Below are 26,903 nucleotides of genomic sequence, written 5' to 3' on the forward strand. Positions count from 1 at the left end.
ATGACTGTAAACGTTGGCAGTGAGGACTGGCTTTCTGAATGTGAACCAGTTCCATGAGCGCTTGTTTCCTTCATTAAACTGCCATCTTGTGGTAATAAACAAGCCACAGTAATGCAAATACACAAATTAATTAAAACAAAATAAAGCAGCACAATTCTGATCCAGTGTTACCCAATCTTTATAATTATTTTATATATTTATTTTTGAGATTGCTAGACGGAGACACTTTGTAATATTGACATATCATTTATACCTAATTAATTCCCTGACGTTTGTGTGTCGATGATGCATTTATTAACAATAAATGCAATAACGAAACAATATATTTATTTCCTCAGGCCGTATTGAAATAACAGAAAGTCTAAAACTCGAATAAATATATAACCGATCACTAAATGTTCTCTTCACCGTCACAGAAAATCAGAAGACCATCGAAAATGATGGTCTTATAACGCCCGGCTTTGGTTGTGTATCGCTTCGCCGGAACTAGAAGTTCATGTTTTGACCAATTAAATGTATTTTTCCACACTCAAACATCGATAATATAATTTCTTTGCATATATCCATGTCAATCATGCATTATCATGCGACAAAATTACATGTTTAAGTCAAACATGCTGAGCAGTGCGCGGATGTAGATCCCCACATTGTAGCCCCGGAGCTGCAGCGCGAGCGGCGGCGGACGCACTGCTACGGCTTCCTGTGTGGCGCCTGGTAAGTGCTGGATGTTCGCTTTTTCTTACCATCTGTCATTAAAAAAAAAAAAATACATGTTCTTTTCCACAATCTCGTATTTACAGGGAGCTTTCAAACACACTAATGTCTAACTATTCGAGTCCTAAGCAGAGTTTTACGGGGATGCCCGAGCACTTTCTTTTTGTGGGAAAGCTAGCTCATTTAGCAAGTTATGACTAATGTTTGGTTAAAAATTTATTTTTTATCTTTGGTCGCCTTATTGTATGCGTTAATTAATGTGCAGCGTGCATGTATTTCAAAGTAGTTCCCATTCTGACGCCGAAAACCGCGTTTCTTATTCACAAATCTCACATCTGTGTTAGCCGGTGCTTGTTGATGACGTCATCTCTAAGCGCCCTAATAAAACATGTTTGTGTTTGTCTGTCAAACGCTGTAATTTGCCATCAACAGCGTTTGAGAATGTTCAGCATAATTTACTCTTCCAAAATGACATTAGTAATCGTAAGTGCCATGTTTCTGCTCACTTTTTGCAGTGTACATGAGCTCACACTGCAGGCTGTCTGCCCTCTCTCCCTGCAGCCGCAGCTTGTCTGAGCTGCCACCATGGCCTTCGTGCCCACGCCCAGCCCCACCATGGTCGACCAGACGACACTGATGAAGAAATACCTCCAGTTTGTGGCAGCGCTCACAGACGCTAACACTGGTGAGTTCATAGATCTCCAGCCGTCCTCCTCGAAAGGAACTCTGCCCCCAAGCTTGCTTTACTTTCAAACATGATCGAACATCACTTGCAGGAGCATGTTTGTATAAAAAGTGTAAGAACTATTATAAATTTTACCCCAATGGAATTTTTTATTATGTTTGCAGTGTAAAAACAGAATGGCAATAAAAGTCAATCTTAAATATATGATTATCCCACAAGTTGATAGAACACATCTCACATATTTACTAATTTATATGCACAATATGGTCATTATATCAAACTACTATTTGTAGTGAGCAAAATAAATACTTGTTTGTGTGGTCCAGTTGTGCTCAGCGGGTGTCTTGTGATGAGAGCGATACGCTTTAGTCCAGGCAAAGGTACGTGTGTTTGGGAGTGCGCTTGTCTGTCTGAGGAGGTTGAAGTGTATGCATGGTGGTTGCATGTTAATGTACCTTTTGATCAGTCTGGATGATGAAAGTAAAGCTGATAAGATCTGATAGTCCCCGCTGAGCACACACAGATGGCCATGAAAAATTGAACTGGGTCATTAGCGAGTTTGATTAATGGAGCCGTTCTTTGCTTTAACTTCCAGCCGATGAAACTAAGCTTAAGATGATGCAGGAGGTCAGCGAGAATTTTGAGGTAAGTTTGACGAATGCTCACAGTATGGGATGGAGGAGATGACTGTTCTTATTCTCTCCTGATGAATCATAATTGATTTTAATGGGCTGTATGGTTCTTTAAGAGTTTATAGTTGTACTGTAACAGAATCTGCACGACATCATATATCTTTGCTTTCAGAATGTGACGTCTTCACCTCAGTACTCCACCTTCTTGGAGCACATCATCCCTCGCTTCCTCACATTTCTTCAGGATGGAGAGGTGCAGTTCCTTCAAGAAAAACCTACACAGGTGGGCTGCCTCTTACACGTTCCAATTTTTAGTGTTCAACAACAACAACAGTTCCTTTTGGTGTTGTTTTTCACTCCGCTTCATCGCAACATATTCTGTGAATTTAATCAGCATCATCAGTTCACCTTTTGCTCCAATTATTTACCATATTTCAGACCAGCGGTGAAGAATACTGGGGAAAAAAATGCAACGAGTTGCTTTATTAATTGAGTAAATGTTGATTGATTTGTTTCGTTGGCCTTCAATTAATCAGAGGACAGGCGGCCAAGTTATTTCATAAGTTGTTGGCTGATGAAAAAGCAAAGGAATCTGTAAATTGAACCTGAGACAGTGTTCACACTGCATAGAATGTACTTGGGTATGTTTCATCACATACAGCGGAAGAAAGTCATAGAGCACAAATAGCACAGCTTTATTCTCTAACAGACGAGACTTTTGTAGGAATGACAAGCATCAAATCCGTTCGTGTGCTGTTACCTGCAGAGTGTTTGTGGGAGCGCAGGCATCTTCTTCTGCACTTACTTCCCTCTCCTACGCCGATGTGGTTTGTTTGATTCATACCCAACATTCATTGTTTCAGCAACTGAGGAAGCTGGTTTTGGAAATCATCCACCGGATTCCAACAAACGAACACCTTCGTCCACACACCAAGAACGTCCTGTCTGTGATGTTCCGCTTCCTCGAGGTATGATTATCTGTCTTTTTTTTTGATGGACAAATCATAATGATGTTTGGAATTTATTACTCACTGTGGATAATGGGGGGGGGATCAATATTTATCATATTAGCAGTTATTCTCCAGCACACGTTCCTCAGCCCGGACGAAATGAGGAACATGTGCTGGTGGCTGGAGACAGAATTTCGTTGTGTGTTTGCAGTGTAAAAAGTGTTAACGTATAATGACAAATAAAGCTAATCTTATTCCTTATATACAGAAGCAGTGTCGTGGTCATTTCCCGGTTATGTGTTTTGTCTTTTTCCCCAGATTGAAAGTGAGGAAAATGTGCTGATATGCCTTCGCATCATCATTGAACTGCACAAACAGTTCCGGCCGCCGATCTCCCAAGAGGTGAAAAGTTTACTTGAAATGCAGTTTTATATCGTGAAATATTTTTTTTTAAACGTAGTTAATAGTGCTTCATTCAACTAGAGAAATTCTTAGTTCAATAATTATGGATTTCATTGAAAAATCTGTCCTGATTAATGCAAAATTGCTTTATTCTTTTTGTGTAGTTTTTATTGAATATTAAATAATTTGTATTAATATTCCTGTGATGCCAGAAATGTGATTAGCATTAAACTGTCCTAGCTAATGGACTAATGCATCATTCCGTACAGCAAACAATGGTCATTAAAATTGATTGATATTGCTGACAATGATTTAATTGGGGAACAATAGGAGTAGCACTTCTTATGGAATGCTTATGAGGACAGATTTAGTATTTTATTTAGAGGATAAATCGAACTGATGCATTAAAATAGCAACTGCTTTCTTGTTCTTTATGAAAAAGGAAAGTTTTGGACTAACTTGTCTTCCACCCTTTGCAGATTCATCACTTTCTCGACTTTGTAAAGCAAATTTACAAAGATCTTCCCAAAGTTGTCGTAAGTATCAGTTCTGCAGCACTTTCCTCTCTGTGAGGAAGGTTTTCATTTGATCGTTTTTTAAGGGAAGCTAGAATAATTTCTCATTATTCTGTCCTCTCCACTTTCTGTCTTTTCCTCTAATCACTATCCCTTTCTGCTCCCACCAGGCGAGGTACTTCGAGAACCCACAGGTCATTGCAGAGAATACGGTTCCCTCCCCAGAAATGGTGGGAATGATCACATCTGTACTGGTTAAGACGGCACCTGAGCGAGAAGACAGCGAAACGCGAACTGTAAGTTGGACAACAATTTGTAGGAGTTAAATCTTTTACCGGTTAAGCGCCATACTTTTACAGTACCGCCTGTAACCACCGGAGGGTAGTGGGACATTATTTTGGCGCACTCAGTACACAAATCATTTACACATACTGATTTAAAATGTCCGCTACATTTTGAACATACATTTAAATTAAACATTGTGCTTTTGTCCATTGAGAAACTTGATCCTTTTATTGATCGCCACGCTCAGAGATATGTCATGGATAAAGAAACAATGTTTGGGACTCTTATAGTAGAATGTGTGCGATCACAAGGCTTCGACCGTCCTTTGTCACTGGAATCCACTTCTATAAACAAGACTTTGCTTGTTATTTCCTCTTATTATGTTCCTCATTTTGTTTCTGCCTGTAGCACACCATCATCCCACGGGGGTCCTTGTCTCTCAAGGTGCTTGCAGAGCTGCCTATCATAGTGGTGCTTATGTATCAGGTTAGTGATGCGCTCCTGAACTTTTCCGGAGATTTGTTAGAAAGATTTAAAGAACAATAACTTAAGTGAGTCACTTTTTTAAAGGACATTTTTAATGTGGAAGTTATTAAATATGTTTCCTTAAAATGCATATTAAAGCGTGACGTTTTTGCAGTTCATTCAAAACACGGACGTTTTACACGATCTGAGATCGTGTCTTTTGTTTTGTGCCCTCAGCTTTATAAACTGAACATTCACAATGTGGTGTCAGAGTTTGTTCCTCTCATCATGAACACCATCATGCTGCAGGTGTCTCCACAGGCCAGGTAAGATGCACAAGAAAGTGTTTCCGGGATAGAAGGCTGAGTCTGCCTTTGGCACATTTCGTTTTCACTCTGCTCCCTTCTAAATGACAGCATGCTGAACTTTTATACAAGTTTGTCTGCATTATCCAGAGTTAAAAACCATTTGGGAAAGGGAAAAATGTAGAAATGGACTTGGCTAAATGTGAAAGCTCTCAGGGTAGAAAGAGGGTTGAATAAAGTTCAACTGGAACTGAGTTCATTTAGAGAAAATACATCTGCAGTCTTTGGTGGGTAATCCTGATGTGCAGTAACAGCTGTGATGCAAACTAGCAGATCTCCAAGCAGAATTGAATCCCATACGTAAATGAATAAATTTAAACTATTTTCCACCAAATGCATTGATTCAACGCTATGATTGTCTTTTATACGACTAAATAAATCATCCTGTTTCCTTTGCAGGCAACACAAGCTTTATAACAAGGAGTTGTATGCAGACTTCATTGCTGCTCAGATCAAGACTCTGTCTTTTCTAGCCTACATCATCCGCATTTACCAGGTACTTCTGTTTGATATCCGTGTACTGCACAATTTATAAGATAGGTTCTCCGAATCACTCTGCCTAGAAGGAAATATTTTTCTTATTTTGTTGACGCCATTTCATTTGACTTCACAGGAGGGTTTTATCCTTCTTATATTTTTAAACGTGTTGTGTATATACAGAATATTATTTTTTCTTTTTTTTTCTTGTCAAACCTGCCGGTTCATGCACTGTTCAAAGTACTTAAAACTCTAAATGTTTTGATCCAGTTAATTGTTTTTGAAGGATTGTCTTCTGGTTACTATTTCTGTTAGCATGTACCGGTAACAGAAGATTGTCTTTATCATCAAGACACCAAAACTAGGGACGATAAATCTAAAACAGACCCTTTCAAAAATGTAATTAAGATGCAAAGTCTACTGTTTCAAGCTGGACAAGAATTATTGAACAGAAATATAAACGCAACAAATTAGGAGACGGCTTATTGTTGGGAAATTAACATTCAATTCACGGGCAACAAACAGCTCTGGTGGACATTCCTGCAGTCAGCATGCCAGTTGCGAACTCCCTCAAAACTTGCGACAGCTGCGGCATTGTGCTGTGTGACAAAGCTGCACATGTTGGGGGGCTTTTATTGTGACCAGCCTAAGGCACACACCAACCGTGCTGTCTGATCGGCATCTGGATATGCCACACCTGTCAGGTGGATGGATTTTCTCACCAAAGAAGTGCTCACTAACACAGATTTAAACAAGTTTGTGAACCAAATTTGAGAGAAATAGGCCTTTTGTGTACATAGAAGAAGTCTGAGATCTTTGATTCCAACTTGTGAAAAACTGGAGCAAAAACGAAAGTGTTGTGTTTATATTTTTGTTTAGTGCAGTTTCAACACTGTTGCAAATATATCTAAACTTTAAATAATTAAACATACCTTGAAGTGTTTTTATGTATTTACATTTTCTGTTTGTGCCTCTTGTATCAGGACCTTGTAGGGAAGTACTCTCAGCAGATGGTGAAGGGAATGCTGCAGCTACTGACCAACTGCCCTTCTGAGACTGCTCACCTCCGCAAGGAACTGCTCATTGCGGCCAAGCACATTCTCACCACTGACCTTCGTAGCCGTATGTACACACACTCGTGCACACACTCGTGCACACACTCGTGCACACACTCGTGCTACTATGAATCAGGAAAGTGAGACGGCTTCATGTTCTTCGTGCTGAGCAAAAGTTGAAGAAATGTAGGAACTCATTTCGGTTTAATATTTTCTTCCTGTGGAAGTATTAACAGGCCAGATTCTGCAAGTCACAATTTATTTTTCCCGTTTCACATGCCTGAAATAACACCATTATCTAACTTATTTTTGTTTGATGACAGCTTTGAGAATTGAGGCTGCCTAAATTTAAATTTTAAACTAAGCCACACATCATTGCATACTAGACATCTGTATATATTTTGGATTACTTTCTACACGATACTGGGAAATATACTGCCTCTGTGGCCAAAAAAATAACATCAATAGATTTGTCTCATTTGACATTAGAGTTGTGATTAACAACAACGTGTCTTGTGCTGCAGAGTTTATACCGTGTATGGACAAACTTTTTGATGAAGCCATCCTTATCGGTTGTGGATACACGGCTCGGGAGACACTTCGGTGAGTTTGCTGTGTCTATTTGATCTCTTCGGTGTCGGTACTCTCGCTCTGTCTGGTGGTTGCCTGCTCGGCCAGGTGAATGAGGTAGTTTAATACAACATTGCCTCATAGACTGTACTGTCAAGTTGCCATGGACAACAACTCCAGAAAGCAGGCTGATTTCAAAACATTGCTAACCCTCTTTAGATGCCAAACTAGCTCATGACAACAAAAATGGCTGTAATTTCTCATTACTATGAGACAAAAAGTAAGAAAGTTGGCTGTGACATTACTCTTTCTCTCCCTCCTGTGCTTTCTTTCCAGGCCGTTGGCCTATAGCACACTAGCCGACCTGGTGCACCACGTCCGTCAAAACCTACCCCTGACGGATTTATCCTTAGCTGTGCAGCTCTTTGCTAAGAACATCGATGACGAGTCGCTTCCAAGTAACATCCAGACCATGTCCTGCAAGTTGCTGCTCAATCTGGTCGACTGCATCCGCACAAAGTCAGAGCAGGAGAACGGCAACGGACGGGACATCCTGATGAGGATGCTAGAGGTGGCCAGCTCAGAGCTGATATCTAATAGGAAAGACTCTGACATCAGTGAAGTAATGTTGAGTGAATTTCCCTTCATTGTCCCATAAATCAGGTGTTTGTGCTGAAGTTCCACACCATTGCCCGCTACCAGCTCGTCTCCATCTTCAAAAAGTGCAAGCCTCAGTCCGAGATGGGTGTGGTTGACTCAGGGGCGTTACCCGGTGTACCAGCCACACCCACTCCATCGACCACCCCTGCCATCCCTCCCCCCGCTCCTCCAACACCCGTGAGCGCTCCGCCTCCACCCCCGTCAACACCCTTTGACCGACCCGGAGAGAAGGAAGACAAGCAGACGTTTCAGGTGTCGGACTGTCGAAGCTTGGTCAAGACATTGGTGTGCGGAGTGAAGACAATTACTTGGGGCATCACGTCTTGCAAAGCCCCCGGAGGCGAGTAGACGATCACGACGGCAATAAACACTTTGTATTTGGAGCAGTGCTCTGTATACTTTGGGTTACCTGCTTGTACTATTCAACTTCCGGTCTGTGGTTGTGCTGCAGATGAATTTTACATGAGTAGCTAACTAGGTTTAATCCGTTTGCTCACTTTAAAGGTTTAATTAAATCTGCATGAAGAGGTGAGTATGCATTAGCATTGTGATTACAATAATATTACATGTTACTGAACTTAAAACAACACGAGGAAACAACCAATGCTGACTCAGTCTGACTCGCTGCTGCCACCTGAAAGGATCAAAAAGCATTCATTTGGATCATCACAGGGTTTAGAAATAGAGCCAGTAGAGGGCTGTAGATCTAAAATATATGTTCTTTATTTTTTTCTATAGTTTAATTAGCAGGGCATTAACCTGAATTCATTCTGTTGTACGTTGTATTCACCATTTTTGCATCTATTTCCGGGTTTTGAAAAGACAGTTTTGATGTTCAGTTCTATATGTAAAGAATAGTACGTTCTCAACTTTTTGTGAATTCAAACCTAGGCTAACCATCTCATATAATCTGCTACGAAAGGGAATCTCAGAAAAATGGATTATCCAGGAATCCACATTGTAACAAAATTACCACGTTTTCACACATGACCAAAAGAATCCTGCAATTTGACTCGTTCCTGTTTTTTGATTTGCAGAAGCCCAATTCATTCCAAACAAGCAGCTTCAGCCAAAGGAGACACAAATCTACATAAAGTTGGTAAAATATGCCATGCAGGCCTTGGACATCTATCAGGTACGTCCAAAGATATTTTCTTACTATCATCTGTGTAAAAAAAAAGTAGCTTTTCCCTGCCATTTCCCTGATGAATGGAATTACTTGTATCTATATAGATTGGCGATAGCCAGATATAACATCATTCTCCTGACCAGGTACAGGTTGCCAACAACCAGCAGACGTACATCAGGGTGGCCAACTGTCAGACTGTACGCATGAAGGAGGAGAAAGAAGTCCTGGAACACTTTGCTGGAGTCTTCACTATGATGAACCCCCTTACGTTTAAGGAGATCTTTCAGACTACTGTTCCATATATGGTAGAGAGGATCTCCAAGAACTACGCATTGCAGGTACATGTGGGCGTGGCATTTTGTTTTTTGGGTAAACTAATACGTAACACATTCCAGGAATGAGCTCTTCATGATTTGAGCTCGGCTTCAATTTCTTGTTTTCTGTCATTTTCCAGATTGTGGCAAATTCTTTTCTGGCCAACCTGTCGACGTCTGCTCTGTTTGCAACCATCCTAGTGGAGTATCTTCTTGAGAGACTTCCAGAAATGGGCTCCAATGTTGAGCTCTCAAACCTTTACCTCAAACTCTTCAAACTCGTCTTTGGCTCCGTGTCACTATTTGCTGCTGAGAATGAGCAAATGCTTAAGGTTGGTGGGCTAGTTGGTGCTTTGGTGTATTTTTTATCTGTAAAATTTGTGTTATTTCATTGTTCATGTACCCCCAGCCCCATCTGCACAAGATAGTGAACAGCTCCATGGAGCTGGCCCAATCAGCGAAGGAACCCTACAACTACTTTCTGCTTCTGCGTGCCCTCTTCCGCTCCATTGGTGGAGGCAGCCATGACCTGCTCTACCAGGAATTTCTGCCCCTCCTACCGAACCTGCTACAAGGTAAAGCGTCATCCTCAGCCATGTGCTGGAAAGTCGAATTGTGCGTCCTGTTTTTGCCTCATTTCCAGCCTCCTCTTCCCGTGCTATTAGGCCTGAACATGCTGCAGAGTGGCCTTCACAAGCAGCACATGAAGGATCTGTTTGTAGAATTGTGTTTGACGGTCCCGGTGCGGCTGAGCTCCTTGCTGCCCTACTTGCCCATGCTAATGGATCCGCTGGTGTCGGCCCTCAACGGCTCTCAGACGCTGGTCAGCCAGGGGCTTCGTACCCTGGAGCTGTGTGTGGACAACCTACAGCCTGACTTCCTGTACGACCACATTCAGCCTGTCAGGGCCGAGCTCATGCAGGTGGGGGGGGGACGTTCTCGTCATTTTCACTTAGCTTAACTGCCCTTTAGGGATAATCAGTGGTACAGCAATACCTGCAGTTTAATATACTTTAAATCCCTGCTCCTCTTTCCCTTTTGACGCTGAAGCATGCCGTTTCTCTCGTTCTCTTGCTGCAGGCCTTGTGGCGGACCCTCCGTAACCCCGCTGAGAGTATCTCGCATGTAGCCTACCGGGTGTTGGGAAAGTTTGGTGGCAGCAACAGGAAGATGCTGAAGGAATCTCAAAGGCTCAATTACGTGGTGACCGAAGTCCAGGGGCCCAGCATCAAGTCCGAATTCACCGACTGCAAGGCGTCCGTGCAGCTGCCCATGGAGAAGGTAGGATCGCACTGGAACTGTTTGTTGTGGAGTTGATGGAGTTTCTCCCGGGAGGAAAGTTTTTAGAGGATCTCACTCAGCCTAAAGACGTTTGTCCCATTTTCTCTTTGTATTTCAGTTTTTCAAAGAGAGAATTAAACCTAAAAGAACTTTATATTTCTCATTATTGTGCCCGACTGACAGCAATATATCCTTGTCAGGGGTTTGTGTGAGTGAGAGAGGATGTGTGTCGTTATGTGTGTATCCTCCAGGTAATTAAATTCGTCTCCTGTTTCTCCTCCTCATCCCAAGTCCAGTAATCATCAATCTAGTGTGAGCCGCCAAGACAGCATTATTTACTCTCACTAATGGCTGCTCCTTCTTTCTGGCTATCCATCTGTGTGTTTGCTATCATCATAGGCACAGGCAGCACCCACATACTGTCTCAGACGCACGCACACACACACATTCACAGGCTGGTGGCATGAATCTCAAATAGTTTCCTGACATATCCATATGGTTGGTTGGCTGGAAAGAGAGGGGCTGGAAAGTAGTTGGAGAGATCAAATAACATTGATCTGAATATCTTCAATCCCTCAGATGTAGATAGTTCGATGTGCTGCATTTTTAGTTTTGCCTCTTTTTTTTTTTGTCACTATTTAATAAACTATTCTGCTAAACCTGCACTCTTCAAAGGCTGAAGTAGAAATCGATGTTATCTCAGAGGTTAGCAGAATCATCTTACTTTACCCTTCCGTTTCATAAAGAAGCAGTGGTAATGGCGTACTCATGATATATTTATACCTAAGATTCATTTCTCCTCCTCATCTCGCGATTTTTTTCAGATTCCCTCCCCTCTGAGTGGCATTAATTAGACCGTTTTCTCCATTTTAAGTGGCCGGCTGCTGCAGATTGTCAGCCCCCTAATGTAGAAAACATAATAACCTTTGCTTCCCCAGATGGCACCCCTGTGTTATTTCCTGCAAATGAATCACAAATGTATTTATATACATTGCAATTTAATACTTGTATAAATGCAATTTCATTTTCATCTTAATGATTGTTTTTATCACAATATTGTAATTTCCGTTGTGTTTTTGTGTTTAATGGTGACTATTTTAACGTTTTTTTCCCTTGTTCACACCACCCTAGGCGATAGAGACGGCTCTCGACTGTTTAAAGAGTGCCAACACGGAGCCCTATTACAGACGACAGGCTTGGGAAGTCATCAAGTGTTTCCTGGTGGCCATGACCAGTTTAGATGACAATAAGCACGCACTCTACCAGCTTCTGTCTCATCCCAAGTAAGTATTGGTTGGTGTCTAAAGATACCAAGAACAATTTATAACCTTTTTGAATATGATCCAGATCACCATGTGGATCACATATATTCATTGCATTTCTTTGTTTTGTTCTGGATCACTGCTTAAGTTGTCATGAGGTGATGACTGATACATCTCTTTAACCCTTTCATCTACTTACTGGTCCCATCCTGACCTTCATGACCTTCGTCACGCCCACTGCGTACCAGACCTGCTCTGTGGATATCACCCCACCTCCACATTACCACCCCAGTCTCATCATCTGCTGACATGTCCTGCCTCCCCACCACGCAGTCCCGGTCGAGCGGGACTTTCTAATTACCCTCTTCCTCATCCCCACCTCCCTCTGGAAAGCGTCACTCCAGAAGCATACACACAAACAGAAAGGGGGAGTCGGTTGTTGTGTGGGTTAGTCACGTTACCGTCATTGATTCCCGGGCAGGGGCTAATTGACTTTCCCGTGTCTGTGTATACTACATGATGCCCCTTACGCTCTCCTGTCATTACGCACTAGCACGCATGAAGATGTTTGTGTGCACTTTTATGAGGAGATAATGAAGTGTGTCGGTTCTAATCAGGAGTCCGACGCCGCTCATTGGATTTCTCCGATTTGTGCTGCTCTCTTTTCTCTTGAAAGGTTTTAGCTTCTTTTCTTTCATCAAGCACAGGATTTTGAACTGTATACAAATGTTTTAAAAGGTGCCATATAAACTAAAGACTGACGGAACGGAGCGACGTTAGATCGACAAACTTGTAAATGAGTTGATCTGACATTCTGTGAACCACGCCCTCCCCCGCTTTCTCCATCCGCCCATGATTGTTGCAGACCCGTCTCCTCCGTTTCTCTCCTCCCCCAAAGAGTAGGTTTTTTTTAATGGCAATAATGAAATGAAGTGCTCCATCAGGTCCGCTCCTGGCGTGTTGGCATTATAAAACACAAGCTCAAGCATGTGGAAAACAGCTGCTCAATCACACCACGGCCCAGTTCCTTTCAGCTGCAGTAAATAGCAAAAATACCAACAGGGGGAAATGGAGAGAGGCAGAGGAATAGAAAGACGGAGGAGGGAGTTAAGAGTCGAGGGAAATTTAAAGACTGTAGGAGTCAAGTTTTGGGGCTTCAGAATGGCAATGGCCTTAAATCTTTCGGTGAATGAGCTGAACACAAACTTTAAAAATAATATTTTGAACTTGTAAATGTTTTTGTGCCACGACATTGTTATTTTATTGTCCTTGTAAATGTGTTCCTTGAATTCATTGCCTGTCTCCCCCCCCCCCCCCATCAGTTTCACTGAGAAGTGGATCCCCAATGTCATCATTTCTCACCGCTACAAAGCACAAGACACGCCTGCCCGCAGAACGTTTGAGCAGGCCTTGACTGGGGCATTCATGTCTGCTGTGATCAAGGACCTGAGGCCCAGCGCGCTGCCATTCGTAGCCAGCCTGATTCGCCATTATACGATGGTCGCTGTGGCGCAGCAGTGTGGTGAGGGTGCTCTTCTTACTCAGCTTTTGACACCAACTTTCTGTTTTGCAATGGCATTTATTCCCAACCACGCCAATCTTTTGTCACTGGTTTCTGTTTAAATTCAATCTTTTATATTTTCTATCTTGCCTGCATAAAAAAGAAAATGTAATTATTTACCATAGCAGATCGGTGAAGTTGTAATACATTTGAATCTTTCTTAAATTGAGTGTATTTTACAGTGTACTAAACTCTTGTCTTGCTGCTTGACCCCAGGGCCGTTCCTGCTGCCGTCCTATCAGCCGGGCAGCCAGCCGAGCACAGCCATGTTTCACAGCGAGGAGAACGGCTCAAAGGGCATGGACCCTCTGGTTCTGATCGATGCCATTGCCATCTGCATGGCCTACGAGGAGAAAGAGCTGTGTAAGATTGGCGAAGTGGCCCTGGCTGTCATCTTTGACGTGGCTAGCATCATCCTTGGCTCCAAGGAGAGGGTAAATCACTGAGACGGCACCAATTGTCATATCACTCTGGTAAACTGTGACGGCCATTAATGTAGTTCAAGAAAGGATTTCTTGCAGCCTTCTAAAATCAGATACTCAAATTCAAATATTTATCTCTGCCGAGAATGTTACCAGGAACAAATGATAACATTTTGGTGATAATCCAGAAGAGATCCTGGATTCTGAATCACTTTGAAATTTTTGGTAACATTGCAGTCAATGGAGCTTCAAAATGTGTTCCTCAATCGGTTGATTATTGACCAATGTTTAGGGAATTTGACAGTCAAGTAGGGTGTGGGGGGGGGGGGTCATCTACCTCACCACCAAATTTCATCTGGATCGGATCCAGAATGGAGTCAGGAAAAAATGTAAAATCTTTACATTGAAAACTCCATTTACGGATTCAAAAATCAGTTAAATATACACATCATCTCCGATTCACTTTCACTTTTCATGGTTGGTGTGTAAAGATACCAAGAACAATCTAGAACCTTTTGATGATGATCCAGATCGCCATGCGAACGTGTAAACCTAAGTATGAGCTGCTTGGCGGAGGTCTGCGCTCTCTGAGTGTGTTTCTAGTTGTATTATTTTATCATTTTCCCTCTATCTCTGTGTTTTAATATGCACATATTTACTAAATGGGAAATCGTTCTTCATCTTGGCTCCATCTCCATCTTCAGGCGTGCCAGCTGCCCCTGTTCTCCTACATTGTGGAGCGTCTCTGTGCCTGCTGCTATGAACAGGCCTGGTATGCTAAACTTGGCGGCGTGGTATCCATCAAGTTCCTGATGGAGAGACTGCCTCTCATATGGGTGCTGCAGAACCAGCTGACCTTCCTCAAGGCCTTGCTCTTTGTCATGATGGACCTCACAGGAGAGGTTGGGGAAAATTCATATTTCAATTAGGCATTTTGGTTTGTTTTGAACCCTTCTTTTGAGATGATGTACTACTTCTAGTAGCAGGTGAAATGGAATGTGTTGTAACTTTCCCTCTGTCTCACGGCTGTCCTCGCTGCAGCGACATTGTACTTACTACTGTATTGATTTCCTAAGGTGTCAAATGGAGCAGTAGCCATGGCAAAGACCACCCTGGAGCAGTTGCTCGTACGCTGCGCTACGCCACTGAAGGATGACGAAAAGACTGAGGAGCTGCTGGCTGCACAAGACAAGTCTTTCCACATGGTCACGCATGACCTGGTTCGAGAGGTCACCTCCCCCAACTCGACTGTCAGAAAGCAGGCGATGCACTCCCTACAAGTGCTGGCCCACGTTACTGGCAAGAGTGTTACAGTCATCATGGAACCACACAAGGAGGTGAAACTGAACCTTGAGATAGGACCATTCTGTCCTGAGCTGATGCACTTGAGAGTCTAAGTTTAAGTAATCTTTCTCTCTTTGGTTCTTTTCCTACAGGTGTTGCAAGATATGGTCCCCCCGAAGAAGCACCTGCTCCGCCACCAGCCTGCCAATGCCCAGATAGGCCTGATGGAAGGCAACACCTTCTGCACCACCCTGCAGCCTCGCCTCTTCACAATGGACCTCAATGTCATGGAGCACAAGGTCTTCTACACAGAGGTACCAAAGATGGGTTTTTTTTTTCCTTATTAATTATCTCACATTTGTTATATTGTTTCCCCGTCTTCTCTGGACTGTGTGTGAATTTCCATCTTCTCTCTTTCCAGTTGTTGAACCTGTGTGAGGCAGAGGATGCTGCTCTGATGAAGCTGCCTTGTTACAAGAGCCTCCCCTCCCTGGTTCCCCTCCGCATCGCTGCTCTCAGTGAGTAGGGCCTGCTGAACTTGATGATTGATCCTTGTATAATATATATTGTCTGAACTTTAGAAACTTGTTTTTTCTGTCTTTGTAATTCAACCATGTCTTATCTCTGTGTATTTTAAGCTCAGTTTACCTTCTTGTCCTGAAGGAGGTGCTGAATGTTAACTCCTGCTCTTTATTTCATGTATAGATGCCCTGGCAGCTTGTAATTACTTGCCACAGTCCAGAGAAAAGATCATTGCTGCCTTGTTTAAGGCCCTCAACTCCACCAACAATGAACTGCAGGAAGCGGGCGAAGCGTGTATGAGGAAGGTCAGCGCCTGGTCGCTAGTCTTTTTCTTGATGCTTCGTAACCGGTTGAGGCTGGTAACATGTTATATCCTGACCTCCAGGAAATGTTATACTTAAAATTGATGTTCCTCCTCAGAACCATGATTTACCAAGCATGACCCATACTTTTTGGAGACACATTTAGGCATTTAATGATTTCCTTATGACGCCATTAATGGTTGACGTGAAAAGAATCCAACGGATACATTTTGTAACTAATCAAACACATTTTTCACAAAATTTAGTGTTTTCAGAAATGTAATAATGATTATAGTTTTTTCACTCCAGTTTGTCCGTACAGTTTTATTTTTTCACTTACCGGTAATTAACCAGTCGAGTGTTTCTTCTACCTTCTTCCTCCTTAAGTTACTCTTTGTGTTTGAAGTATAGCTTGCCCCCCCCCCCCCCCAAATCAAAGTGGCTATAGTGTGACCTGCCCATCTAAACTTATTTACGTATATTCTCAAAGTGTGCATCACAACACGTTTGCTTTGTTAATTTTGCGTGTTTTTCCATTTGAGGCATATTTAAAGTGTTAATCTACACACACTCAGTTTGCTCACATTCAGGGTTTTTGTCGTGTGTCCTTGGACTCCGGTTTTGTAATTATCTTGATTTCCATTATCTTATCCCGTTCTGCTTCATTAATCTTTTATCAACATCACTCATCCTAGAAGTCCTTCGTTAAACTTCCCTTTCACCATTTCCTCTCCGTTATCTTCATATGGACCTCCTCTGCTTTATCACACTCTCTCTGGACCATCCCTGCCTCCATTTATTGAAGTATCCATGCAATCATAGCCTCTTTCCACCTAACCCAGGCACTTTGTCTCCTTTTCCTTCATTTTCTTTTTCTTCTCTTTTTTTTTTTGCTGGTGTCACTCTTTTTTTCCCCCATCTTGTGCCTGACCATTCTGCGCTCCCTCCCTTCTTTCATCTCTGCCCTGCTAGCACTAATGAGCTTTGCCATGGCCCGATCAATACAGGATGGAGTGTTTATTCCCAGCACTGAGAGGAAACTGAATGTTACTGCCATGCGTCATTCCGTCTCGTCAGTGTGAGGGTGTTGTTCATGTGTGCCTGTTCACGTGTCCTCATTAGAGATGCCTTAGGTCCTTAAAGGAGACACAGGTGGTAGTGAGTAGTTCATGAGCCTAAAAAATTCTAAAAATCTGAATATTTTTAGATTTTTAGAGTTTGCCTGACTTTCTGAAACCGTAAATCATCATCTCTGCTCTGTTAGTTCCTGGAAGGTGCAACAATTGAAGTGGACCAGATCCATACTCACATGCGCCCCCTGTTGATGATGCTGGGTGACTACCGGAGTCTGACGCTCAACGTGGTTAATCGTCTCACTTCGGTCACACGCCTTTTCCCCAACTCCTTCAATGACAAGTTCTGTGATCAGATGATGGTAAGGAACCTTTTCTCTTCTTAACTTCTTTTATGCTTAACAACTCATAACAGAGCTCGGGTTGTCATGGCATCAGCATGGAGATCAAATGCTTTTAACTGCAGCAAAGTGCTGGGTTTTAACTTCTTCTTTTAGAGTAGAGTAATACCGTGACATACGAGTGTAATTCGTTCCTGGACTGAGCTCATAACTCAAATCACTAATTTTATCATTGAAAATTGTTATTTATCATTTGAACTGCTTCAAAAGTTCAGACCATGTTGTTGATCTGTCTTTCTCAGCAACACCTGAGGAAGTGGATGGAGGTAGTTGTAATAACACATAAAGGAGGCCAGCGCAGCGATGGCAGTGTAAGTATGCACATTCCCTAAAGGTTTCATACGCTTACAGCACATCGTAATTTAATGCAAAGTGTGGAACGCTCATCACTCCTAACATGCCAGCTTGTCTTGTTCCTATATCTGCATCACAGCTCAGTAAAGCTGTCCACTAGTACCTTGTTAGTGCTGCTGACGTGACTGAAACCAAATGGCAAATGTTCTGCACACGAGGCCACAGTCGCATGCATTCAACAGTGTGAGTTGAGAGTGGCCATATTACAATCAATGATTAATTAGGCGCCAGGCAGGCACTGTTGGGCCCAGCACCGTCTCGTCATCTTCCTGACAGATAACCTTGTAAAGGTAGAGGTAAAAAGGAGGAGGCGAGAAAAACACCCGCCTCTGCCACATAGAAATAATGTCCAGAGTTTTCCTGTCGCCTCTCAAAATGGTCTATTTAATTAAATGCAAATTGGCCCTTTGTCTTTCCCTCCCTCCAGCTCGCGGTCTTTGTGCATGTCGACAGCGACGGTAAAGGCAGGGTCAGCGGGGCAATTAGTAAAGCCTGATAAAGACTGGAGAAAGATGTATTGAGCAGGGCTTATTTGAAGACGTGTGGCCACGAACGAAGGTTTCAACATTAAAAATGTTGAATGGAGCAAAGTGGGGTAAGAAATGAGATAATTTTGACTGAAAGTTGTCAAACAACAACAAAATGTGAGTTTCTGTGTTCATGGCCTGTATTAGAAACGCATTTTACTCCGGACACCACAGTTATTAATCCCCTGCCGAGAGCAGTTCCTCTCTCAAAGGTCACTCGTAAAGGTCGTTGCCGTCACCCCTGTTTGCCGTTCGTCACCGCCTCTTATCCTCTAACCTTCTATAAAAAAGACAGACATAGCCGTACAAAAAATGCGCACACTCTGCTCTGACTGACTGACATTGTCTCCCGTTCTGGTACAGCCTGCGTTGGAGGGAGTTGAGGTGAGAATTGATTGGTGTTGCGCCCTCTTATGGTGAATCCCTGTCAGTGATTTTGACTCAAACCTATGTTGTGTTGGTAAACTGAACCGATGTTGTGTTGGTGGTCTTAGTAGCGTTGCCCTGCATTCTGTGTTCAGAAATATTACCTTCATCTCACATTGTTAATGTTTCAGAAATGTCTAGTTCTTCCTGTATTTCCTTGCCTTTATTAGTCACACCTGTTTTATTAAAATTGTCTTTTATTATTTGTCCATATAGAGTCCCAAAAACTCATGTTTGGTGTGCACAACTCTTGAAGAACACAAATTGCACTTTAGTTGGTTGACTAAGGTTCATCGTTGTCCTTCCACACTGGCCGTGCCATCAAGACTGTCTTCAAAGAATGTCATTCTCTTGTTCCCTGTGCTCTTTTTCTCTCCCAATAGGAGATGAAGATCTGTTCTGCCATCATTAACCTATTCCACCTGATCCCAGCTGCTCCTCAGACTCTGGTCAAACCTTTGCTGGAGGTGGTCATGAAGACAGAGCGGGCCATGCTCATAGAGGTAGGGCAGGAATTCCACTCACAGCGCACCGGTACATGCCAGTGTGTACCCGTCCTACTTTAGACGTGCAGTAATACCTCGTCATACGAGTGCTTTGACATACGAGCAGGCCTGCGAGCAATGTTTAGCTTTGAGATACGAGCAACTTCCAGATGTTGACGCTAAATGACCGAGCTCTGCAAGCGTGGAAGTGGTCTGACACGCCAGTAGGGGCGGAGCGCATCGACGATATGTACAATCCTCAAACAGAAGGATGCTGTCAAGAACACAAAGCCTTCCAAAGGCAGAACTATTTATTATGTCTAAGTTTTCTCCTCCATTTCTCCTCACTCATTCTTTTTGTGGCAGGCTGGCAGTCCTTTCAGGGAACCCTTGATCAAGTTCCTGACACGTCACCCATCCCAGACAGTGGAGCTGTTCATGATGGAGGCGACCCTCAATGACCCTCAGTGGAGCCGCATGTTCATGGTCGGACACCGCCACTACTTTTACTCTCTTTATTGTCTCAGTTGCCATTAAAACAAATGTTATGGATTATTATCTGGCACTTGCTTGATGTTTGGCCCAGAGATTATGTAACACCAGATATAGACAGATTCACTTTTTGCGTCATGCTTTCATAATTTGCTGCTTACGTTTTTAACCCAGTGCACTAAATGCGGTTTTTTCTTTGGTCTTTTGGGATATTGTGTTATACTTTGCTTGTCTATGTGTGTTTATGCAGAGCTTTCTGAAACACAAGGATGCCAAACCGCTACGGGACGTGCTAGCCTCCAATCCCAACCGCTTTGTTCCCCTGCTGGTCCCGGCTGGCACTGCAGCAACTGTTCGGCCTGGATCTCCCTCCACCAGCACAGCCAGATTGGATCTACAGTTTCAGGCTATCAAGGTTATAGATGCTGTCAGATGTGAAAACTATATACATAGTGTAAAACTGGTCTAACCCTAATTTGAATACCTCTTAGTAATTGATTTTTTTACTGCCCTGCCCAGATTATCAGCATCATAGTGAAGAATGATGAGGGCTGGCTGGCAGGGCAGCACTCTCTGGTCAGCCAGCTGAGACGAGTCTGGGTCAGTGAGGCCTTCCAGGAGAGACATCGCAAAGATAACATGGCTGCCACCAACTGGAAGGAACCCAAGCTGCTGGCTTACTGCCTGCTCAGCTATTGCAAGTGTGTACATTTATTTGAATTGGAGTCAGGATTGCCTAAAAGTTGATCAAAATCGTCCAAATTTTCACAGGAGTTTTGGAGTTAATTGATTAGAAGAGGTTGGATTCAGGATTTTTTAATCTTACTGTTTAAAGTCTTTTAGCAAATTAAATGGAAACGATATGACCAAACTGAGAGGAATTGTGGGACCCGTGCAAAGAAGGAAACTCACGTTTTGGAGTTGTCTGGATCTAGATTTTGTCCGTGTTTTTGTTTCACTAATTTTTTAACATTGTGAGAACCCAGTCAGTCAGTTTGGTGACATTCATTCGTTGTTATCGGACTTTGGATTACAGTGTAATTCGATTATAGGGGACTCTTGGCCTTTGGCGGAGCTCTGTGCTCTATTGAGTGCCCTTCTCCTTGACATTAGATTTATCGCCACACTGAATCATTCACCCCTCTTTCCATCAATAGGTGTAACTACTCGGAGATCGAGCTGCTCTTCCAGCTACTGCGGGCCTTTACAGGTCGCTTCTTATGCAACATGACTTTCCTGAAGGAGTATATGGAGGAGGAGATTCCCAGGAAGTATTCGATTACCCAGAAGCGTTCCCTGTTCTTCCGCTTCGTCGAGTTCAATGACCCACACTTCAACGACGAGCTTAAGGCTAAGGTATGAACTCAGAGAATCGTAGTGGGGAAGCCAATTTATAGTATTTCCTGTCACTGGAGTATTTTGGGTTTTCCATTCACATGGAGGTATTGAGGGATAGACAACATAGGAAAAATACCAGTTTGGCTATGGGAAGTGTTCACTGCCATAATTAATTTAAATAAGGAGAAAATTAGATATTTGAGATATCAAAGTCTTGAGACTGAGTTGCTATAAGCTGTGAGAATTGATTATATCTAAAACATATCTTCTTAAAATTATATCATAAAACTATTTTAAGAAAGTCAATGCATTTCCTCGGCTTGTTTAATTAACATTCGCGATGCGGGACCAGTTCTGTGTGACTTTTATGCTTGGTGTGTTTTGTACCAGACGTGCTTTGACAGAGTTAGGAAGGTGATTGTGTCTGCTTTCAGACCCTCAGAGGCTCACAGTTGAATGCTTCTGTCCTCTCCACCTGACCAAGCATTATAATAATTCTGACTGCTTTTTAATCAAGCCAACGCTCCTATACACTGGTACACACACACACAGAGACCATTTTCACAACTGTATCAGGTATGCAACTGAGCACAGAGGAGCAACGGCATTGCTATTAGGTACAAAGCGGTCAATGGGGAGGCTTGCCCAAGAAGTTGGTGAATGCAGCCAGACCCCCCCGAATTTAAGGACATTCACTTCTACTATTTTCTTTATGGTCATTTTGCATCGAAGCAACTATGCAAACTAAAGTCCTGAGACACCCCCGTCTCGCTCTGCTGTCTTTCCGGGGCAGAGAGCTGTGCTTGAATTTGCAGCCGAGCAGAGCCGAGTCACTCGGCTAGATTTTGCTCATACGGTTGTTCTTCCCTTAATTGTCATTCTCTGCCGCGCAGCAGATGCTGGCTGTGTGTGTATGCAAGGTGGGAAGACAGGCAGACAGATGGATGAACTCAAAAAGAGCTGATGGCTTACTGCACTAAGATGTTTGTATTGTTCGTCAGCTGAGTCAGGAGCAGTGTGGTTTTACCTCCACTTGAAAAATCATCTTTAGCATTCGCCCGGTCACTTTGCATCCTGTGTGCGTGTGTGTGTGTGTGTGTGGGGCGGGGGGGGGTTATGTGTTGCATGGAGGTTGGAGTTCTTGTGTAGCATCACAGGGGTCTAGCAGAATGGTTCACTTTCAGCAAGACGCAGCGAGGCGTGTGGAAGAGAGACAATGTGGGACAGCAGCCATACATCATCGCTCATGGAACAGGCTGACCTCATGCTGTTCCTTTATCGCTTCCTTTGTTTTACTTCTAACAGAAAACTGCTTTTGTGCTGCTTGTTTTTTTTGTTCAGAAGCATTTCGATTGTGCTTGGAATAGTTTTCAAGCAAACAAACAAGTGTTGGAAATTTAGAATGCAGAGCACATCTGTTCCACATTCAGCGGCTTCCTTTCTTGTTCTTGACACTGTGTGCAACGGAGCAGAATATTGTCTCGATGTTGTGCTTGTATCATCTCGGCAGAACCGCGCATCAAACTGCACCTGCTGTAACGCCTCTGTGTGCCTTCAGCTCTGGATAAGTGTCCAGCAACTAAGAAGTAGTTCATTTCTTTATTTCATTTCAAATTCAATACAAATGCACAATAACAGAGAAAGGTAATTCTAAAGTGCCGAATATGTACAGCAGCTCAAAGACATTAGTTCAACTTTTAGCAATTTAGAATGATTGCCTTTGTGCTAACTTGTCCAAGTATTCAAATGTAGACAAAGTGAAGTGAAATAAACTGTACTTGTATCTGCAAACATTAAGACTGACTCATAATGAACCTCTGCATCTCATTTACCTCAGTAAAAGTCATTTCCAGTTTCTTGCTGTGTGAGGAGCCACAAAATGCAAAGAAAACATGTACGTATGTACATGTTTTCTTTGCATTTTGTGGCTCCATACACGGTACTACTGTTATATTTCTACACATACATGCACACCTTTTGTTAAGGCTATGGAAATGGGATTTCGGATCATTAAGAGATCTGCAGAACAGGATCTAGGCAGCTTGCCCAGAGGTTTTATGTGTGCACATATCCAACACAGCCCGAAGAGAACAACACACTGTTACATTGTGATCCGGCAGTGATTGATGTCAGAGAGCCTCAGAATAAATGGGAACGGATGAGAGAGACTGGTGTTGCATATATTTTATTTATGTCTTCATCAGATATGTGCTTACAATGCCCACAGGCTTTGAGATATTTGTAAATTGCATTTTAAGCTTTGCCTCAGTAATAATTTAGACTTCTTATTATGGGTTGTGTATTGTTTAATTAAGAGATAATTATTTGGTTGTTTTTAACTTGCCAGTAGAAATTATTTCTACTGGTACCGGTATTACTTTAAATGTCACTCCATTTTTACCTTTTGTCCCTGTTGCTATAAAAGTGAAAAGTAACTTCCTCCCCCTGGTTTTCGAGTAGATTTATTAATTTACCACTTCATTATTTGCCACACAGAGCTGAGTGTGCATGTTTTTCATTTATGCAGCTTGTGAATGACCACAACATTTGATTTCACTGTTCTTGAAGATATGCTACTGGTAAATGTATCCACTTCTTCTGAGACATGTGGCGCATGCATTTCCCCCTTAATTAATTGGAGCAATGATTTCAACTTTATTTTTTTAATCCTGGTCCATAGGTGCTGCAGCACATCCTGAATCCGGCTTTCCTGTACAGCTTTGAGAAGGAGGAAGGTGAGCAGCTGCTTGGCCCGCCCAACCCTGAAGGAGACAATCCTGAAAGCATCACCAGTGTTTTTATCACTAAGGTAGACACACATGCACACACGCTTGCGGCTGTTCATTTTCGGTACGCTCATCCTTCTTTAAAGTCGGCGTACTCTCTTCCCCACCTTCTTTTCGTCACTACCTAACAGCTCTGTCTCTCAATCCGTCTCTCTGATTCCGTTACCTGCCGTATGTCCTCTCATAATGTCTCATCAGTCCTGTCATCTCCGTACTCTGTCATGTGCAGCTGCGTCTCACTTGGTCTGAGTCTCCTCACATGTCCTCCACGCATTACTTGATTGCTTAATTACTGGAATCTCTCGCTTTGACTTTTTTGTCACTTCCATCTGTCTTTATTGTTTTCTTCATCTCACCATCCCACTTGGCCTGTCATTCCATCATGCGTCATTGATCAGACCAGACTGTAATTCCTGGCGTAAATGTCAGGATGAGACCGCGCTAAAGGTCAGCGTGTTTGTTTGTGCTGCGGCAGAGCTCGTCACTGACTAACACCAGCCCTAATGGCTGCTAATGGCTCCTCTACGGTCTGGTTAAAAGTCATTTCCTCTCTCTGCTGTCCTCCCATCTCTACCTCTTCGCAGGGAATTCAAATGGTGATGGCTAGTTTGTATAGGGAGCTGACGACAAGCCACACCTTTACAATATCTGAAAAACGACTTTATATGCTGTACCTGCGATGCACTTTCACCACCATTAAAAACGCTCATTTGATCTGCAGATATAGAGTGTCCACAAAATTGTACCTTACTCTGCAATCTAAAATCCCACATCTGTTCCATCCCTCTCCAAGGTTCTGGACCCAGAGAAACAGGCTGACCTACTGGACTCACTGAGAATCTGCTTGCTACAGTTCTCCACCTTGCTTGTGGAGCATGCGCCGCATCACATTCACGACAACAACAAATCACGCAACAGCAAGCTTCGCCGTCTCATGACATTTGCCTGGCCGTGCCTGCTGCCCAAAGCCTGCGTGGACCCCGCCTGTAAATACAGCGGACACTTACTTCTGGCCCACATTATTGCAAAGTTTGCCATTCACAAGAAGATTGTCCTCCAGGTGAGGAGTGCGTGGAGAATCGGTATCGCAGATGTAAAATGAAACCATGCTAAACAAAAATGTCAACTGAAATGAGATGAAAGCAGATGTGTAACAGGGTCTAGTATAGAAATACTCAGGACACACAACTAAAGGGAACTTACAGTGTGTTTGGGTTTGTGTCTAAAAGGTTAGCAGTCTAAAGTAAAATTCATATTAATGCATTGGGGAAAAAAGGGTAATGGAAAAAAAAAAAAGAATGCAAGATCATGGCCATAAAGGCGTTTTCTATTCCTTCCCCAGGTGTTCCACAGCTTGCTGAAGGCCCACACCATGGAGGCCCGAGCCATTGTGCGCCAGGCTATGGCGATCCTGACCCCAGCTGTGCCAGCGCGCATGGAGGATGGCCATCAGATGTTGACCCACTGGACCCGCAAAATTATTGTGGAGGAGGGTCACACTGTTCCACAGCTGGTGCACATTCTGCATCTCATCGTGCAGCACTTCAGGGTGAGCAAAAAGAACACGCACAGATATTTTAAAATAATCATTAGTGCGTTAGCTGTTTTGCCTTTAAAGATCGGGTTATATGTTAGGGTTTAGTGGATGCAATGCTACTCCCTGCTGTCAGTAAATCGCCTTAATGCATGTGAAATCCCAGACGCACCCTGCTTAGTGATGATCGGCAGCTTTAAAGAGCATTCAGTGTGTTTACAAGAAGGATCAGTGGCTTTTATGTTTGCCTTCCTCCTCAAGCTTTACAAGCCCCTTCTGCTCCTCCAGCCACCTCCTTCGGTCAGAAGGAGACAGTCTCATCGCAGGAGACTGACGTTTTCCTCAGCTCCCCCCGCTAGCTCTCTGACAGTCTGCTCTCAATGGGCCACGTGGCTAATCTAATGTAATCACATCAGCATAATTACACTGGGGAGAAGATAATGACAGGCAGATGAGTGACTTGTGCGTGCGTGCGTGTGTCTGATAATGAAATTGAGATAGTGTGCATGTTTGTCTGTGTGCACACGTGATGGACAGGGCTTAGCCACTCTGTTGTTAAGGGCCTATGAAGCCATGCTCCATCGACTATAATTACCCTCAAAGTGAGGAGCTTTAATACTCTTTGACACTGGCAACCACCCTTAGATAGACATCTCATCTCTGGTTCTTTTGTCAGCATGCCTCTGTGAGCCACAGTTCAGTTTTTGATGATGCTAAGTAACTCTTGAGTATGACACTTGAAAGTGGAAATTCTTGCAGCTAAGTGTGCATCATCATGTCCTTGAGGGGTAAGTGGCAAAATGACTTCAGAGTTTGCCTCTGACTTCATGTCTTAGTTATTAAGGACCCTAATAACTTTGCATGCATTATCAGCCAAAAATCTAGAGCCAAGTATCAGCAACGTACAAAGGTCATTCCCAGGAAACCTTTTGTTTCCCCAAGGGGAAATGATGGACGGCTTAGAGACAGTGGATCCGAGGAAAAGCAGGAGGCGGAGCTAGAAGTGGTGGAGATGAAGATGCTGAGGTTCTCCTTGGGAGTGACCAGGTTGGATTAGAAATGAGACAATAAGGAGGGACAGTGAAGGTTAGACGTTTTGGAGACAAGGTCAGAGAGACCAGACTTTGATGGTTTGGACATGCCCAGAGGAGAGACAGGGACTATATCGGTAGAAGGATGCTGAGGATGGACCTGCCAGGGAACAGGGCTAGAGGTCGACCCAGGAGAAGATACATGGACGTAGTGAGGGAGGACATGAGAGTGGCTGGTGTTGGAGAGGACGATGCAAAGGACAGGGTGAAGTGGAGAACGTTGATTTGCTGTCGTGGGACAGGCTGAAACTAGAATAATCCTCCTTTTCTCCTACTAGTGAACTTATATTTATACACACTTAAATATTTTACTACTACTAACATCTCTTCCAGGTGTACTACCCTGTACGCCACCACCTGGTGCAGCACATGATCAGTGCGATGCAGCGCCTGGGCTTCACCCCCAGCGTGACCATAGAGCAAAGGAAGCTGGCGGTGGACCTCGCTGAGGTGGTCATAAAGTGGGAGTTACAGAGGATCAAAGATCAGCAGGTGGGGGGGCACGGATCAATACACACACAAATCAAAAGCAAAGGCATGCCCA

General features: G+C 43.2%; 1 protein-coding gene across 2 annotated transcripts in view; it reads left to right on the forward strand.

Moving 5' to 3' along the window:
• The first annotated feature begins 1,299 nt into the window (after nt 1–1,299).
• The window catches only part of trrap (transformation/transcription domain-associated protein), a 65,707-nt gene continuing 40,103 nt past the window's right edge, over nt 1,300–26,903 (forward strand). The window contains exons 1-40 of one of the 2 annotated variants that reach the window (XM_068754948.1): nt 1,300–1,399; nt 1,995–2,044; nt 2,204–2,314; nt 2,895–2,999; nt 3,300–3,383; nt 3,863–3,919; nt 4,069–4,194; nt 4,592–4,669; nt 4,886–4,974; nt 5,413–5,509; nt 6,474–6,612; nt 7,070–7,148; nt 7,452–7,686; nt 7,779–8,115; nt 8,813–8,910; nt 9,054–9,242; nt 9,359–9,550; nt 9,628–9,793; nt 9,884–10,140; nt 10,299–10,499; nt 11,631–11,782; nt 13,084–13,283; nt 13,539–13,756; nt 14,449–14,646; nt 14,821–15,081; nt 15,181–15,342; nt 15,450–15,546; nt 15,734–15,855; nt 17,117–17,287; nt 17,569–17,637; nt 18,571–18,591; nt 19,017–19,136; nt 19,485–19,604; nt 19,861–20,025; nt 20,130–20,311; nt 20,768–20,966; nt 23,629–23,757; nt 24,528–24,794; nt 25,077–25,283; nt 26,693–26,851. In XM_068754948.1, the coding sequence (XP_068611049.1) occupies nt 1,300–1,399; nt 1,995–2,044; nt 2,204–2,314; nt 2,895–2,999; nt 3,300–3,383; nt 3,863–3,919; nt 4,069–4,194; nt 4,592–4,669; nt 4,886–4,974; nt 5,413–5,509; nt 6,474–6,612; nt 7,070–7,148; nt 7,452–7,686; nt 7,779–8,115; nt 8,813–8,910; nt 9,054–9,242; nt 9,359–9,550; nt 9,628–9,793; nt 9,884–10,140; nt 10,299–10,499; nt 11,631–11,782; nt 13,084–13,283; nt 13,539–13,756; nt 14,449–14,646; nt 14,821–15,081; nt 15,181–15,342; nt 15,450–15,546; nt 15,734–15,855; nt 17,117–17,287; nt 17,569–17,637; nt 18,571–18,591; nt 19,017–19,136; nt 19,485–19,604; nt 19,861–20,025; nt 20,130–20,311; nt 20,768–20,966; nt 23,629–23,757; nt 24,528–24,794; nt 25,077–25,283; nt 26,693–26,851 (6,009 nt within the window). Of the gene's footprint in view, nt 1,400–1,994; nt 2,045–2,203; nt 2,315–2,894; nt 3,000–3,299; nt 3,384–3,862; nt 3,920–4,068; nt 4,195–4,591; nt 4,670–4,885; nt 4,975–5,412; nt 5,510–6,473; nt 6,613–7,069; nt 7,149–7,451; nt 7,687–7,778; nt 8,116–8,812; nt 8,911–9,047; nt 9,243–9,358; nt 9,551–9,627; nt 9,794–9,883; nt 10,141–10,298; nt 10,500–11,630; nt 11,783–13,083; nt 13,284–13,538; nt 13,757–14,448; nt 14,647–14,820; nt 15,082–15,180; nt 15,343–15,449; nt 15,547–15,733; nt 15,856–17,116; nt 17,288–17,568; nt 17,638–18,570; nt 18,592–19,016; nt 19,137–19,484; nt 19,605–19,860; nt 20,026–20,129; nt 20,312–20,767; nt 20,967–23,628; nt 23,758–24,527; nt 24,795–25,076; nt 25,284–26,692; nt 26,852–26,903 lie in introns of both variants that reach the window. The other variant, XM_068754947.1, reaches the window with a different exon arrangement.

Source organism: Brachionichthys hirsutus, chromosome 21, assembly GCF_040956055.1.
Source record: "Brachionichthys hirsutus isolate HB-005 chromosome 21, CSIRO-AGI_Bhir_v1, whole genome shotgun sequence".
In the NCBI taxonomy this organism is placed as follows: domain Eukaryota; kingdom Metazoa; phylum Chordata; class Actinopteri; order Lophiiformes; family Brachionichthyidae; genus Brachionichthys; species Brachionichthys hirsutus.